The sequence below is a fragment of the Gracilinanus agilis genome, chromosome 4 (assembly GCF_016433145.1).
Source record: "Gracilinanus agilis isolate LMUSP501 chromosome 4, AgileGrace, whole genome shotgun sequence".
Taxonomy (NCBI): domain Eukaryota; kingdom Metazoa; phylum Chordata; class Mammalia; order Didelphimorphia; family Didelphidae; genus Gracilinanus; species Gracilinanus agilis.
The window spans coordinates 421,547,646-421,563,864 of NC_058133.1; the positions used below are offsets into that span (position 1 = coordinate 421,547,646).

General features: G+C 36.0%; 1 protein-coding gene across 2 annotated transcripts in view; it reads left to right on the plus strand.

Moving 5' to 3' along the window:
• The window catches only part of ZDHHC14 (zinc finger DHHC-type palmitoyltransferase 14), a 346,310-nt gene that overhangs the window by 292,547 nt on the left and 37,544 nt on the right, over positions 1–16,219 (plus strand). For both annotated transcript variants that reach the window (XM_044671756.1, XM_044671758.1), the window contains exons 4-5: positions 2,636–2,773; positions 6,239–6,287. In XM_044671756.1, the coding sequence (XP_044527691.1) occupies positions 2,636–2,773; positions 6,239–6,287 (187 nt within the window). The remainder of the gene's footprint in view (positions 1–2,635; positions 2,774–6,238; positions 6,288–16,219) is intronic.

Consider the following 16,219-nt stretch of genomic DNA (forward strand, 5'->3'; position numbering starts at 1 on the left):
GTTAGATAGAGTCAAATATAGATTTCACCAACTCATAACATTGGCAAAAAATGTCTTGGGGAAGTTGTCAGATTGGAGAAATAGAGTTGGTGTCTATAAACAGACAGTGTTTGGTAAAGCCACCATTCCAGAAATGAAAATGAAACATGATATCTAGCTCCTAAGAGAAAAGTGAAGGACCCAGAATGCAGAATGAGACTCCTTTGGGGACATGAACAATGAGAATATTTATTTCATTTGACTGGATATTTATTATCATATTTGTTGTGATTTTGTTTTCATCGCTGTTGTTCAGTTGATGGAGGGCAGTGAAAGGAAGAAAAAATGCTTGTTCAAAAGGGGAGGAAATAATTAAATTAAATATTTAAAAATAGATTCGTGAGAAGAGACTATGTAGAATACAAAGCATGGTTAGTGATATTGTCCTTGGTGTTGTGACTCCTGGGTTTTCTCCCTTTAAGTCTTCATTTTGGTAAGTGTGTGTTATTTCCATGTGCTTTTGTTTATTTAGGATCATGACTTATGTCTCCCTAGAACCTAACCATAGAAAACACTAGAACAAAGGAAAGGCATAATGGTGAAGCTGTGCTCAGGTCAAACTCTAGAGTCACTTCATTTGCTTTGAATAAGCTACCTTCTTTCTCCTACTCCAAGGGATGAATGTTTATTTGGAATGTGGAGGAAGTCCTCAATTCCTAAAAGGCTTGAAAGGAGTCATCATCATTTGAGAGAGTGGCAAAGAACATGATATCCTCAAAGGAAAGTCGGATATCAGTTAATGCCATGAGACAGAAATAGTATAAGAGGAAGAAGTTATCATGATGGGGAATTTGTTTACAGTAGATTGGTGGTTCCAAAGGGCAGAGGAGAATGAGGGCTAGGGAACTGAGCTAGGTAAAGATCAATGAAAGGATAGCAAGGAAATGGGGCATTCACCACGGGTAATAGTTTTTAATACCAGTGATAAAGGGAACAAGAGGTTGGGGGGCAAGTTGGAAGGACTTGGTAACCATTGGTTGCTGATGTTTCTTTCATTAGTATCTACCTCTCTGTGACTCCACTGTCCTACCTGGGCTTGGAGTTAGAAAGACTCAACTTCCTAAGTTCAAATTCAGCCTCAGACACTTGCTAGCTGTGTGATCCTGAGCAAATCATTTAACCCTGTTTGTCTCAGTTTACTCATTTATAAAATATATTAGAGAAGGAAATAGCCAAGCATTTCAGTATTTCTACCAAGAAAAACCCAAATGGAGTCATAAAGAGTCTAACTGCTCCCTATAGCTTGGTCTAGACAAGAACTTCTTACTAGAACCCATCCTCTGTTGTACCTCTATGCCCCTACAGTTTTCTACTGTGCCCTCAAAGAGTCCCAAATGAAACAACTGAAGAACTGGTAACTATAAGGCAGTTATTTGGTTTATACTTAACTTTACTGGTAGGTCAAGAACAATGCTCTTATCATCCTAATGACCACCATGATCCAAATGTCACCATAGGCATTCCAGTTAATACTGTATGTAAAGATAAAGGTTTTACATGTAAAATAATATCTATATGACACTTTCTAGGATCTGATTATGAAGTGATAAGACCAGCTTCCCTATGGCTCATGAAATCAGCTATTTCTTTATAGTGACGCCTTGCACAGACGTACATATATATTTATTTATATGAAAATAGAATAGGGTACTGAACTTGGAAAAGAACCAGAAAAAAGAGATGTCATATGCCTAACGTTTTTCCTCCCCACCCACAGTGTAGGCTTCCGAAATGTGAGTGGGTGTGTTGCAATGTCACTCTGAATAGATCAGCTGAATAGAAGAGAAAAGAAAAACACTTTGTCATTACTTGCAGAGGAAAAAATAAATCATAAATGCATCAAAGATTTCATTTTAACTTCTCATGGTGACAAGAAAACTCACATGTAGCTTTAAAAGCCCAAGACTCCAAGAGAAAGAGAACAAATTGGGATCCTAAAGACTTATATTTTGAAGACAGCCATTCACCATTGATTGAGTAAAGAAACATTTTTAGGGAAGGAGCTACAAGGTTGGAACGGGGAGAAAATAATAGGATAGGAAAGTAAAGAAGCTTAGATTGTTCACTTTTTAACCTTCAGGCATCTGAGATATATGCTCCTGTCCTAGACTTTCCTGGTCCTAGTGCCCATCAACAAAGATATTAATAGTAAAATTGAGGAATTCTCATGCAAACTCTGGTTCTTCATTTAGGATGAGAATAATATTATGGACTATGATCTGCAGCATGGGAGAGAATACAGTATTGTCAATAGAAGATCCTTAATTGAGAATAAATGTATAAAAGCAAAGAAGCCTTATTTTTTCAACCTCAAGTTTAATAAGAAATCTGATGAACATTCCTAAAGTGGCAGTTTAATAATAAGGCATATCTGTTCTTTTTTTGAAAGATCATCTCAATCATGCATTTAAATTTAGGTGAAAGGGTTATGTTGCTCTTGGAAACTCATGAAGCAAAGTACTTCTCTGAGAAGTTAGTTTACAAATGCCTATGAAATCATCATTTTGGTGTATTGTTCAAAAGTTTGGTTTTTTTTCTCAAGTAAAAAGACATTTTATTAATTGATTTCCATATTTTTTTCTGCCTTTCATTTCAGAACGGTTTGATCATCACTGTCCCTGGGTAGGCAACTGTGTGGGGAAAAGAAACTACAGATTTTTTTATATGTTTATTTTATCTCTGTCTTTTCTGACAGTCTTTATATTTGCATTCGTTATCACCCACGTCATTCTTCGTAAGTATGCTGGCAAAATCAGACTATGTATGTAGTCATTTGCTTAACTTTGGTTTTCTGATTTATTTAACTTTGATTTAATATTTTGATCATTCAGAGTTCTATTTTTCTTATTTTCCCTTCCTTCCCTTCCCCTTTTCCTCATTTCCACCTAGCCTCCCCTTTTTTCTTCTTTTCTCACCTTTCCTTTTTTTCTTCCCTTCTGTTCCTCTTCCCTATCACCCTCCCCAGTCCTACCAAGAAAGGTTTCCAGCTTAGTGACCAATTCAGTCTCCCTTACAGGGCTTGATTCTCTGGGACCACTGACATTTCAACCTTTCAAGCCTCAGTAACATCAAGTGACTTCACTTTCTCTTTTTTGTGGGTGGTTCTTTTAAGTAACTCCAATCTTGACACCTAAAGACCACACTTCAAATGCTAATGGTTTAGTTGTAGGAAGATGCTGCTGGGATTTTCCTAAAACAAGAGTGTGCTATATATGACTGGACTGGGTTTCTTGGGTAATTTTAACTTCTTTCTCTTTCTTTTTACATCTCTTTTCCTTTCCAATTTAGTATTGGGTTTGTTTGTTTTTTTAAATAAGGCTTCACTGACATGCTGAGAAGTTGTCATAAAGATTTTCAGTTGTTAAAGTAGAATATTTGGTCAATTTCTCACTAGTAGATAAAGTAACCAAGCAAAACATTCAATAAATACTTACCTTATTTACCTAAGAGTGTTGGTTCAAATGTTTTTAGGGTGATTTTTACTGAGGTGCCTGTATCTATTCTTTCCCTGCTACCCACTCATTCTGAAAATAACCAAGAATTTCTTTTGTCCCTTGTTCTTGCCCTTCCCCTTGTCAGGTAGCAATGAGAGGCAAGTTAATTGGCTCTGGGCTATAAATTTAAGCCTTTAAAGATCCATTAGAGTTCCATTATCCAACATTAAAAGACTAACATTATCTCCTATGCACATTCCTGAAGTGTAACCACCCATTAGAAGGTATAGAGCATCTTGCTGGCATGTTTCCGGAACTATGTGAAAATAGGTTTCTTCTTCTTTCATCATGGCAGCTCTAAAACCTCAAATGGAGTTGTTGATGCCAAAGTTAAGCATCTAAGTTTTTCTCCTGCCCATTTTTGTTGTTGTTGTTGTTTTTCAGGGTGAGGTAGGGGTTGGAAAAGATCAGAAAAAAGCTGTTTCTTAGATATTAGTCAATATTTAAACATTACAATAAATGGAATGCCTAAATTTAAAGTTATATTTCAAATGCTATCCAATTTTCTGTAGCTAAGATCCTTTCCTTTGAAATTGGTGCAGAATGGTTTGGAGCAAATCATTTGTATTTACATGAAAACCATTATACAGCCTTTTCTACTTGGTGGGTTTAAATGAAGAAAGTTAAGATCCAATCTGGAAGCCTGCTCTAAATTATTCACTTTCTTCAAACAGTGAAGACTGTAGTTCCCCAGGGCCACCTTTCCTTCATGTTATCAGGGTTATAAAATAGTTCAAAAGCTCTAACTCCACATTTAGCAAGAGAGAGTAATGATGGGAAAACCAAGAGTATCACTTAGTAGCTACCCAACAGAACTGTGCAGTAGAGTGCTAAGAACAGAGTACATTGATGCTCATCATTAGTACAATGCTTTTAAATTAAAGTATTTTATTTACCAGTTATTAACAGTCATTTTCAGTTTTTGCTTTTATACAACATGGATTATTCATCAACTTTCTCATGTAAAAACTTTTTAAAAGCCCAAAATTTATCTCTATCTATCAACCTGCAATATATCATAATATTTTATTAGATAAGACAAATAAAAAAACAATGTATTCTTCCTTTTCCTCACCTGCCCCTTCATACATACTTCTTGAAACAAAGAAACAAAAAAAGAAACAAAGAATAAGAAAAGAAATCCTTAGCACAATCCTATCTTACACACATCATGTGTTCCTTGGAGGAAGTGGGGAAATGTCTTTATATGATTATAATTTTGATCCCCAAAGGCAGAAAACAATTGGTAAGGACCAAAAACTGCTTCATTGCAGCTGATGAGCTATCTATCACCTATGTCCATGGAGTGAGAAAGACAAGACATAAAATAGCTGGAAAGTAAAGAATGTTGTTATCTTAAAGACATGTGGTACATACACAGGACATATTTTTTGAAAGCTACAAACACCTCTTATAAGTAGAGATGAAAGTTTTAGAAAAGCAAGTTCATTTGTTTTCAGCAGGGCAAAGTAAAGAAAGAACAATTTTAGTATTCTAATTTTGCATTACCACTGCCATCTCTGTACTATCTTCCTTAAGACAAGCTTCTTTTGGTCCTTGACTGTTAAGGGTTTGCGTAAGAGGAAAGAAGGAGAGCTTTCTCTCTGCTGGCCCATTGGGGTTGGGGCACTTTAAACAACAGTTTTTCCATTGTTTCTTGCCTCGTTCCTCACATCATTTCCCATCAACTCCCATCCACCCATAGAACTACTCTTTACCTCATAGGCGTATGCAATAAATACAAGGAAGAAAGTGAACTGTGGATTAATTCAAGAATGAGCAACTTTTCTGATAGCTCCAGGATGGCTGTTCATTTGGCTATAAGGGCACTAGGACTAGGAAAGTAAACCTCCAATTGGGAGCTGTCCTATTACCTAAACTGATAATGAGAATAACTACTCAAATTTTCCATTCCCAGCTTCATTAACATTGCCAGATTACAGGGAAATCCATTCCCCCAAAACATAAAGACAACAAATAACAAGCAAAAGTCTAGCCAGTAATAGGAATGATGACTCTGCCCCACCGGCAGCAACCTGTAAAAGAGATCCACTGAAAGAGCATTTTTTCAAAGGAAAGTAATATGTCAAAACATAAATAATAAAAATAATATCTTCTTATTGGTTGAAATTTTACTCAGGCACTTGAAGGTCTCTTTCTTTCTTTCTTTTACTCTTTCTTTCTTTCTTTCTTAACCTACATATTAAATGCATACATCTGAAAGAATTAAGTCATAAGCTCAAAGTTTGTGATCCTGTTGATACTGGATACAGAAATCTTTTATAATATAGTCTATTTTACAGGACTTTGCAGTTCAAAAGTTAACAGATTTTGAGAAAACAGCCTTTCATGACAGAGAGAGAAAGAGAGTGTATGGTATTTTGTTTTCATATTAAAAAGAAGAAAACAAAGGCGTAATCAGAACTGTAATTGATAGGGAAGTATGCAGACATCCATCTGCTCTGGCTTAGAGAATATCCTGCAGATGTTAGGCCTGATGATATGTCTTGCCATCTTCTTCTTGAACAACTTTAGCCAAATCTCAGTCTCCCGCAAGTAAACTTTGTCCTGTAGCACTTGCAGAATAGAATTATTTAATTGATCTTTAGACACCAGCTATTTTCATGTAGATGTGAGCTCTTAGTGTGAACTATATTTTTTTTAAATGATTTCTTTGATGTTAAATCTTGGTTTCATTTCCACAGGTTCCCAGCAAACAGGTTTTCTAAATGCTCTCAAGGACAGTCCAGCAAGATATCCTTTCCATTTAATTTCTGCTTGCATTCATTTTGAAGATGCTAATATGTCATGTGTGGATTATGATTCCTTTGTTCTCATGGTTTCTTTCTACCCTATCCCTGAATTCATTTCCACAGGGCTAATGCTCTGAGGTTCTCTGTGGCACAGAAAGATGTCCTTAGCCACTTTGTATTGCCTGTAGTATCCCCTGAAATTATCTTTGGGTTGATAAAGTAACATACTTGACTTTTCCAGTCTTTAAATTAGAAGTGAGATTGCTATGAGCAGAGAAAATGTGAAAAACAACCACTCTGTTGTGATAAACCATTGCAGTTTGGTAAGAAAAAGTGAGGACAAGGATTCTAGTTCTTACATTTTGATGAGGCGATCAATCTGTTCACCATACTTATTGCCTTTCCCCTGTGAGAAAAACCTCCATAACTCCCCTGGTAGCCTGAAAATCTAATGAACACAATGAAGAATGGGCGAAAGGCTGGATTCCTCCTAATAGGAGAAAAAGTGAACTGTGAGTAAAGGCAGTAATAAATTTTTTAAAAGATATAATAAAGGAGAATCAGAAGACCTGGGTTATAGTCTTTTCCTTTTTAGACCTCAGACAAGTCACATTCTTTCTGCATTTCTCCTAAAAGGGGGGCATAAGTCAAATCTAGTCATACAAACGAGCATTTATTAAACCTTTACTATATGACAGAAACCATTCTGAACACTGGAAAGACAAAAGAAAAGCAAAAACGGAGCTATAATAATACCTTTACTACATACCCCATGAGTTTATAATGTAATATAATAATATATAATATATATTGCAATATATAATAATAATATAATTAATATAATCTTCAATGAGATAATAGAGAGAGCTTTGCAGACCAAATAATGCAAATAACAAAGGTTATCATCATCATCATTGTTAGTGTGGCATTTAAAGGCAATATTAACTTTTTGCTCAGGTATGTAAATAAAGGACCAGATTCTCTTTTGTACAATTCTGCACAGACAGCATTCCATGAAGAAAGTTCACACTCACCATCATTTCGACAAGGATAGGTACTACCTCAGCCCTCTGAATCCTCCTCTAGCAGATCCTTCTCGAGTGTTACGCAAATAATAATCTAAGGAAGACACTCCTACAGGTGTCATTAGTTTAATTTTTTTTAAGGAAAACACAAATCCAGACTAGGAAGGGGTAAGTTTTAAAATCTATGTCTATTCCAGCTTTATAATTCTGTTGTCTTTCTTCTGCATATAACAAGATGATTTGGATTTGAATCCTTCATTTCTGTCTCTTAGAAATAATTCTCTTATAATGGGATAATTCTGACAGAATAAAATAACTTAATGTGATGATAGAGAGACAATATCATATAGTGATTGGATAAAGTTGGCCTCGAAGCCAGGAAAACCTATATTCCAGTCCTTTCTCTGACAGAATGACTCTGTGACCCCAGGCAAGTCCTTTAACTTCTCATTATTCTAAGTAAATCTCTAAGATTATTAATTATAGAGAAGTGCTGATCTTCATTTGTAGAGGGAGTTTCCTCAACTGAGCATGCCTTCTGTGAATGAAACCAAGCCTGTATTCCCTATACCTTATATAATGTTGTATAATATAGCTATGAAATAAGGTCTGACCCACATACCTAGGACCTGGCCAAGAAACTGGTATGACTTTAAAAACAATCTGGGGGGCAGCTGGGTAGCTCAGTGGATTGAGAGTCAGACCTAAAGACAGGAGGTCGTAGGTTCAAATCCAGCCTCAGACACTTCCCAGCTGTGTGACCCTGGACAAGTCACTTGACCCCCATTGCCCACCCTTACCACTCTTCCACCTAGGAGCCAATACATAGAAGTTAAGGGCCCAAAAATAAATAAATACATACATACATACATACATACATACATACATACATACAATCTAGTAATTAGGTATATATATATATATATATATATATATGTGCGCACATATTTATTTATATATTTATTTGTGTGTGCAAATATATGTATATATAAAGATATATGTATATGCTTATTTCTTTATATTTATATATTAAGCTATATACGTATTATATATAGCCTATTACTAGATTCATACCAATTTCTTGCCTAATATATATTATATAGTTATAGTATATGTGATTTTATATATATACACTATATAAATATAAATGTATGTGTCTTATTACCAGATTCTTTTAAGATTCATACTAATTTCTTACCTAACAAGGCCTAATATTCATTATATAGTTATAATATATATATATACATATATATATATAATTTATATATGATGTCTGTATCTTATTACCAGATTCTTTTTAGATTCATACCAATTTCTTGTCTAATATACATTATATAGTTATAGTATACATATAATTTGTAGTGTGTGTGTGTGTGTGTGTGTGTGTGTGTGTGTGTGTGTGTGTGTGTAGCCTATAACCAGATTCTTTTTTGATTCACACCAATTTCTTACCTAGATCCTATGGGTCAGGTTATATGTATGTGTATATGCCTATATATGTATATATATACCTATATATGCGTACATATAGATAAATACATACTCTGTCTTTTCTAGTTAATTTTGTTTTTATGTAGCTCTGTGCTAGAAACTAGGAGGCAGTTTGAAGATATGAAAATATAGGAATTGGGGAACTGGAGAATAAATTCTTAGGTATGGAAAGATCATCTAATTCAGGGCCTATTATCTTTTTGTATCTCATGGACTTAGTATGATGAAGCATATATTTCTATCCCTTCTCAGAATGTTTTTAAAAGCATAAAATGAATTACAAAGGAGTTCCAAGGAACCCAATTATATTGAAATACAGTTATAAATTTAAAAATTTTAAATTTAAGGTTCCCAGGTTAAGAATCCCCAATTTAGTGCATCCTCTTTTTTTTTTTAGAGAGAATAAAATTTAAAGACAGAAAAATACAATAAATATAAAAGTAAATAAAAAACCAAGTTCACACAGCTAGCTAGTGAGGTAGCTAGGGAGGGTAGTGGAAGCAGTGATAGTTTTGGAGTAAGAAAGACTAGAGTGGAAATCCTGCCTTAGCTCCTTACTTAGCTTTGGCAAATCACTTAATCTCCTTTTGCCTCAATTTGCTTCTCTGTAAAAATGGCAGAGGTTTGGACTTCCAAACCTCTGACATCCTTTCAGATCTAAATATATGTTCCTTTGTGCTAAAGTTTCCTGAATGCCAACTGAATGCTGTTTTGAACACTCTGCAATAAATTAGACATACTCCTCTGATCTTATAGCCTAAAGTTATAAGACCCATAGAAGGTTATGTTGGCCAAAGGAAGGAAAGGAATAGCATTAGTAACGTGAAATCCTGGGATTATGTAAAGAAATGTCAAGGAGTAGCAGGGCTATCCCCGATCCACTGGAAGAGAAACCCAGCATTCTGTCAGAATCGGGTTTTCTTCAGACATGTGGCAAGAGGAGTTAACGGCTTTTCTCTGCCTTTGGTTTTTAGTATCCATCCTTCTAAAGGGAGCATTTCTTTGATAATACAATATTGTTCCAATTTTGTCTTTCTGTCTCTGAAAAGGAATGTCTAAATCCTTCAGCAAGCTGGTTTACATGATGAGAAAATATCTTAATAATATTAAATTTTATAAATGTCACAGAACTTAACTTTGAACCTGGACTCTATACCCCTGAAATATTTTCTTATTTATTTATTTTTATTTCTATTTTTCCCATGTTTACAGAATTCATGATTTTTCCTACCCCTCTTCCCTCCCCACTCCTGGAACTAACAAGCAATTCCACTGGTTTATATATGTATCATTGTTCAAAACTTATTCCTGGAGTATTTTCTATACTCATATGGGTAGCTACTTTCAAACTACTCTGTCTTGGGCACCTGTTTCTTCTCAACTGCTGCACGAGAAGGACAGGAAGTCTGCTGAGTTCTTCAAATTATAAATATTAATAACAATAAGCTGTTTTCTGCTGGGAATGGAAAGAATGCCTCCTTGCTGAATAAGTATTGACAGAGAATACAGGGTAGTTTGAGCAGCCATTATTTATTATATATTATTAAAATATTATATATATATATTATTTTGTATTATTACCGTTATATATTATTTATTAACTCTGGCTAGGAATGAAGCTACCCTGCTTGTCCTTCCTCTTGCCTCCAGGCTGAAACACCACCACCACCCCAACACACACACACACACACACGTGGCAAAGCTTAGCATGTCTTTTCTTTCTTGCTTCAGGTCTTCCAGTGATTTCCACAGAATAGAGTTCAAACAGTTCCAGGAAAACTCACAAACAAAGATTAACATAATATCTGGAATACTAGCAGGAGAATCTTAAGTTCAAGTTCTGACTTCATTAACTACTAATTTACTTCCAAATTTGGTCAGCAATTTTCTACAAACATTTATCAATTGCCTAGCATGTGCAAAGCACTGGACCAGGCACGTAGGGGAGCTATGAAGATTTTGATGTAAACAGAATCCCTCCCCTACAAATCTGTAATCTGGTATTTGTCTGGCCTTTTGATGCCTTCATTTCTCCCCTTATGAGAGTGGATTAGTAGCCTCAACTCTCAAATCCTCCCTACCCTTCAAGAAGACTAGCAGAATCAATTACCTTCAAATATGAAAGCGTTTTAAAAGAAACGTATCCTAAAAGAATATGGCAGTAACAATGTTAATAACTACCGTTTTAAGTCTGCCTCCAGGCATGAGTGCTCCTTAAGCTTCCAAGACGGAGCTATCCTAATCTTTAGGATGTTTTATTTTTAATAATAAAAAAGGAAAAAGAACGGAAGAAGGGAGGAAAGGAAGGGAAGAGAGATATAAAGCAAAGAAATCTTGCTAATTTTACTATGACAAAGAGTGGTTTGAGACTTCCACTTCTTCGATGAGTAGTTAAATCGGGGAACTCAGAATGTAATTGGCCCCAGAAAATTTTTTGTGCCATAAATTGGGCAAACCCAATGCCATGTGTTTGTAATTAGACAACACATATAATTCAGGTCCTGGTTTTTTTCCATAATAGTTACTACTTAACATATTTGTTATACTCATAGTGAGTATAGATGACAAGGGACATATAGCAATAGCCATTAGAAAGTTGCCCTTTTTTAGAATAAACTATACATTCTCATTTTGAGTCTAATTAGATTTCTATATAATGGATATCACTACATTCCTCACAAAAAAAAATAAATGTTTTCCTGGCAGTCCTACAGAGACTTGTTAGTACATGCTTGTCAGCACTTTGGAATGATATATTTACCAGAAAAATGGTTTTAGAAAACCATTTGAGGGAAGGAGTGTGTGATCTTTTGTGACCCCATTTGGAGATTTCTTGGCAAAGATATTAGAATGGTTTGTCATTTCCTTATCTTTTTACAGATGAGGAAACTGAGGCGAACATGGTTAAATGACTTTCCTAGAGTCATGGCTGAGGTCAGATTTGAACTCAGGAAGATGAGTCTTCCTGATTTCAGGCCTGGCATTTTATTTACTACTCCACCTAGGTGCCCTGAACAAGGTTGGTAGATGCAAAATTTTGCTCATCCTCACTTGAAAAATTATCTCCTGATAGAGATCTCAAAACGTCTCCATTTTTTGGAGTTTTTTTGAGTCTTGCTGAGGCACAGTATAAGAAAAACGTCATCCCAACACAATGACCTAGGAATAGCATAAATAAAATTACAGGACTTTAACCTGTGCTAAGATCCTAGTTTTATTCCTTAGTCAACTCATTAGGGAAGATCGTATGTTGTGTCTGTGGAATGAGAACTAGAAGGGACCTGTTTTTATCTATGTGTGTTTTAAGGAGAGTAAGGCTCTCTGCAAAGCCTCTACTAGTCTTCTAGTGACTAGGGGCATCTGTGGTTTGCTAAAATAGGCTAAAATGAGCCCTGAACCTCTAAGAACCAGTCAGAGACACACATGTAGTAACCCAGCCTGGGGTCAACTACACAGAGCTGATAAGTCTCTCCTCAGATATTTTCTTTCCTCACAGAATACATTAGTGGTCACAAAAGCTTGAGGTCTAAAACCTTCAGAGTTGCCCTGGGTTAGGTCCATACCAAATCTGTTTGAAGGGAATTGTTTCTGCCTAGATCCAACCAGAGAGATGCTTCAAGAGTTCAAGTAAGCTTTGGATTACTTCTTATTCTCTCTTCTCTCCTTCCAGTTCAGACTGACCCAAGATAAAAGAGAGACAGAGATGCTGTCAGTATACCACTTTGTTAGAATTTTAATTGTGAAAGGGCATCTAGGTGGCACAGTAAATAGAGCACCAGGTCTGGAGTAAAGAAGACCTCAGTTCAAATACATTCTCAGAGACTCACTAACTGTGTTATCCTGTTTACCTCAGTTTCCTCATTTGTAAAATGAACTGGAGAAGGAAATGATGAGCTATTCTAGTATTTTTGCCAAGAAAACTCCACAAGGGGTCATGAAGTGTTGAATACAACAAAATAACTGAACAACAGTAAGTTATGAAAGAAAATTTAAAATCTCCCAGAACTATTTTCAGCTTAAAATGAAAATGTAGTCATCTTCCACAATTTCTTTTTGTTGATTGTCCTTGAAAAAGTATTTTCCTCGCCACCTCAACTTACTTGCCATCTCAGTCCAATTAATAGTTTAGCAAGAACTGAAGAGCTCATATTGTAGTACCATCCAAAGTCAGAAGTTTCAGCCATCATGTAAGGCTCATTGAATAAAAGCCCTTTATTCCTCCCCAGTGTTCCTTCCATTTATTGAAAGAAGGTCAAAATTAGAAAGATATTGGGCAGAGAGATAACATAAAGTAATGTTCCCCATTCCCTGGAAAAAAATAAGATGAAGAGGGGGCAGCTGGATAGCTCAGTGAATTGAGAGTCAGGCCCAGAGATGAGAGATCCTAGGTTCAAATTTGGCCTCAGACACTTCCCAGCTGTGTGACCCTGGGCAAGTCACTTGACCATTGCCTAGCCCTTACCACTCTTATGCCTTGGAACCAATATACAGTATTGACTCCAAGATGGAAGCAAGGGTTTTTAAATTTAAAAAATTAAAATTAAAAAAAATTTTAAGTAAGATAAAGAGATAAGCAGGACAGTGAAAGAGGAATCTGGGGAGCTCTTCCCATTTGGGAAGTTGACACGGTGACTTTATCATTTTGTTTGTAGTTTATTTCATACCAGAAACATCCAAGTATCATAAATTTAGATTTAGAAGGAATCTTTGAGGTCATCTAGTCCAACTCTCTTATGTTACAGCAGAGAAAACTGAGTCTTAAAAGAATTAGGTAACATGTCCAATGTAATCGAACCCACATCCTGAGATTCCAAACTTTCTTTCTTTGGATTATATATAAGGCTTCCTCCTTAGAAGTATCAAGAGCTTTAGAAAAGTACAAATAAAGAGAAGGAGGCAGCTAGGTGGCATGGTTAGTATGATAGGAAGACTCATCCTTCTGAATTTAAATTGGCCTCCGCCACTTACTAACTTTGTACCCCTGGGCAAGTCACTTAACCCCACTAGTTTATAAAAAAGAAAAAGCAGAAAAGTCTACAAAATCAAGCATAAATGTGTTTTGTGGTCTCCATGCCACTGTTCCTTCTACCAGTGCACGTAATCAAAAGTGGTCTGTAATGATTGGAAGCATTTGTCTGGGAGACCAATTGCTCCTTCAGCGCCAGATGTAGTAGATTAAAAGGTGCTGATGGCCAAAGATTCACAATGAACCTATCAACTGGAAGAAAGAAGGGCATTTTCTGCTTTGGAGGTGCTGTATTTTGAGGAGAAAAAAAAAGATCTTTATATTGGCATTAGTGTGGTAGAGAGGGCACTTCTTAAGCCTGTTTCTTGTGCATTATGTTTTAAAGACTGCTTTCTGGGATATAAAGCTGATGAGGCAAGAAAAAGGCCACTCCACCTTTCACCTGCTGTAGTACATGAAGATTTGTGGGTTTGATTTATGGCCATCACTGCTGTTCACAAATCCTCTGCCTCTAGTCTGCCCAGAAGAAATGTCTGGATGAATACCAAGTTCTTCAGGTTATGGGTAGTTTTCTAGCTGAGTTGCCTAAACTTGGCCTTGATATCAGGAGTAGTAAAATCCAGTGATCTCTACTGAGGAAATTTAAGCAGAAAAGAAAATTCTAGATACCATTTCCAACATCTTAGGAGCCCTAATATAGAAATAGGTATTAAGTGATAACATTTGTATAACCCAGTAGAATTGACTCTGGGAAAGGGAAGGGAAGAGGAGAGGGAGAGAAAATGAGTCATAGAAACATGGAAAAATATTTTTGAAAATAAAATTAAATTCTATTTAGGGGCCCCAATTCTGATAGGCCATAAAACCAATAAAAATAAATATATAATCTATAAGAATACAGTATAAAAAGGTCATAAATATAGTATGAAATATAAATCAAAACAGTTTACAAAGACATGAATATAGTAGTATATTTTCTTTTCTTTTGTTAACCCTTACCTTCAGTCTTTTAAATCAATACTAAGTATTGGTTCCAGGGTAGAAGAGTGGTAAAGGCTGGGTAGTTGGCCTTAAGTGACTTACCCAGTGCCATGTAGTTAGGAAGTATCTAAGACCAGATTTATAGTAATACATTTTCATATTATCTATCGTGTATATTGTTGTTGTTTAGTCACATCCAACTCTTCAGGAGTCCATAGACCATTATGTCCATGGAGTTTTCTTCTCAAAGATACTGGAGTAGTTTACCATTTCCTTCCAGTATGCAATGAGAGGTTAAATGACTTGCCCAGAGTTGCATAGCTAGGAAGTATATGAAGCCACATTTGAACCCAGGACATGTGTAGGTTTGTGTCACCCCAGCCTCCAATCATCCTTCTTCCTTACTGTTTTTTTCCACCAGCCTCTTTTTTTTCCTCCTCTACCTCCCATCAATCCTTTCACTTACTCATTACCTTAATTCAGACCACATGAAACTATGAGTGAGTGAGAACAGAGAGCCTGTCAGTCCTGGAGCCAAAATGGTCAGTGGTCAGATGATTGCCTTTCTGGAACTTTGGGGATCATCCAGTTTGTCCAAGGGAAAGGAACCAGGCAACCTTCTCAAACCAGAACTTGCCCTCCTATTCTCATAAACATGGATCAGGTTATCCAAAATAAGAAACGTTGTGCCTAAAATTGATCGTCTCTCCTTTCAGTCATTCACTCAACAAATATTTTCTGAGATTCTCTATTGTATAGAACACTATGCTAGGTACCATGATGACTTAGCTTCCTTCCCACAAGGATCTTATAACTTAGTACCAATTCACTCTCCCCCGTCATTCAACAAATATATATTAAGCATCTCCTGTGTGCAAAGCACTGTGATAGGCTCCAGGATAGATGAAAAGTATGGATGTGACAAGAGTCCCTGCCTTCCTGGAGTTTGCAATCTAGTAGAAAGTGAAAACAATACAAACTATTGTGTAATAAGTATATTAAGAAGTTGTAAAGAAAAGTTGCTGTGATATCTGAGGGGGAAAATCATTAACCTGCCAGAGAGATCAAATTGGTTATTTTGCAAGTGAGAGGCAACATATCAGTGGATAAGGAGCCAGCCCAAATATCTAGAATCAACAAGAAGTTATTGATCCAATCAATCAAGTATTTAATAAGGCTTTATTATGGGCCAAGACCTGTGCTAGGTACTAGGGATAGTTATATTTGGAGAAATGAAATGAACTACCACACCAGGAATTGCACATTTTAGGCATGTTTTGCATTTACTTATATGTGTGCATGTTGTTCCTTTCTCCCCACCCTGAAAGAGTATACATTTCTTAAAGGTGGATCTCTGATGGTGGAGGAGATCATCAATTTGAAATTTCTATTTTAATCATCTTTCGAAGTGATCAAAGCTGGGCATTAGGAAGATTAATCTGGTCACAGTATTCCAGATGAATTGGAAGG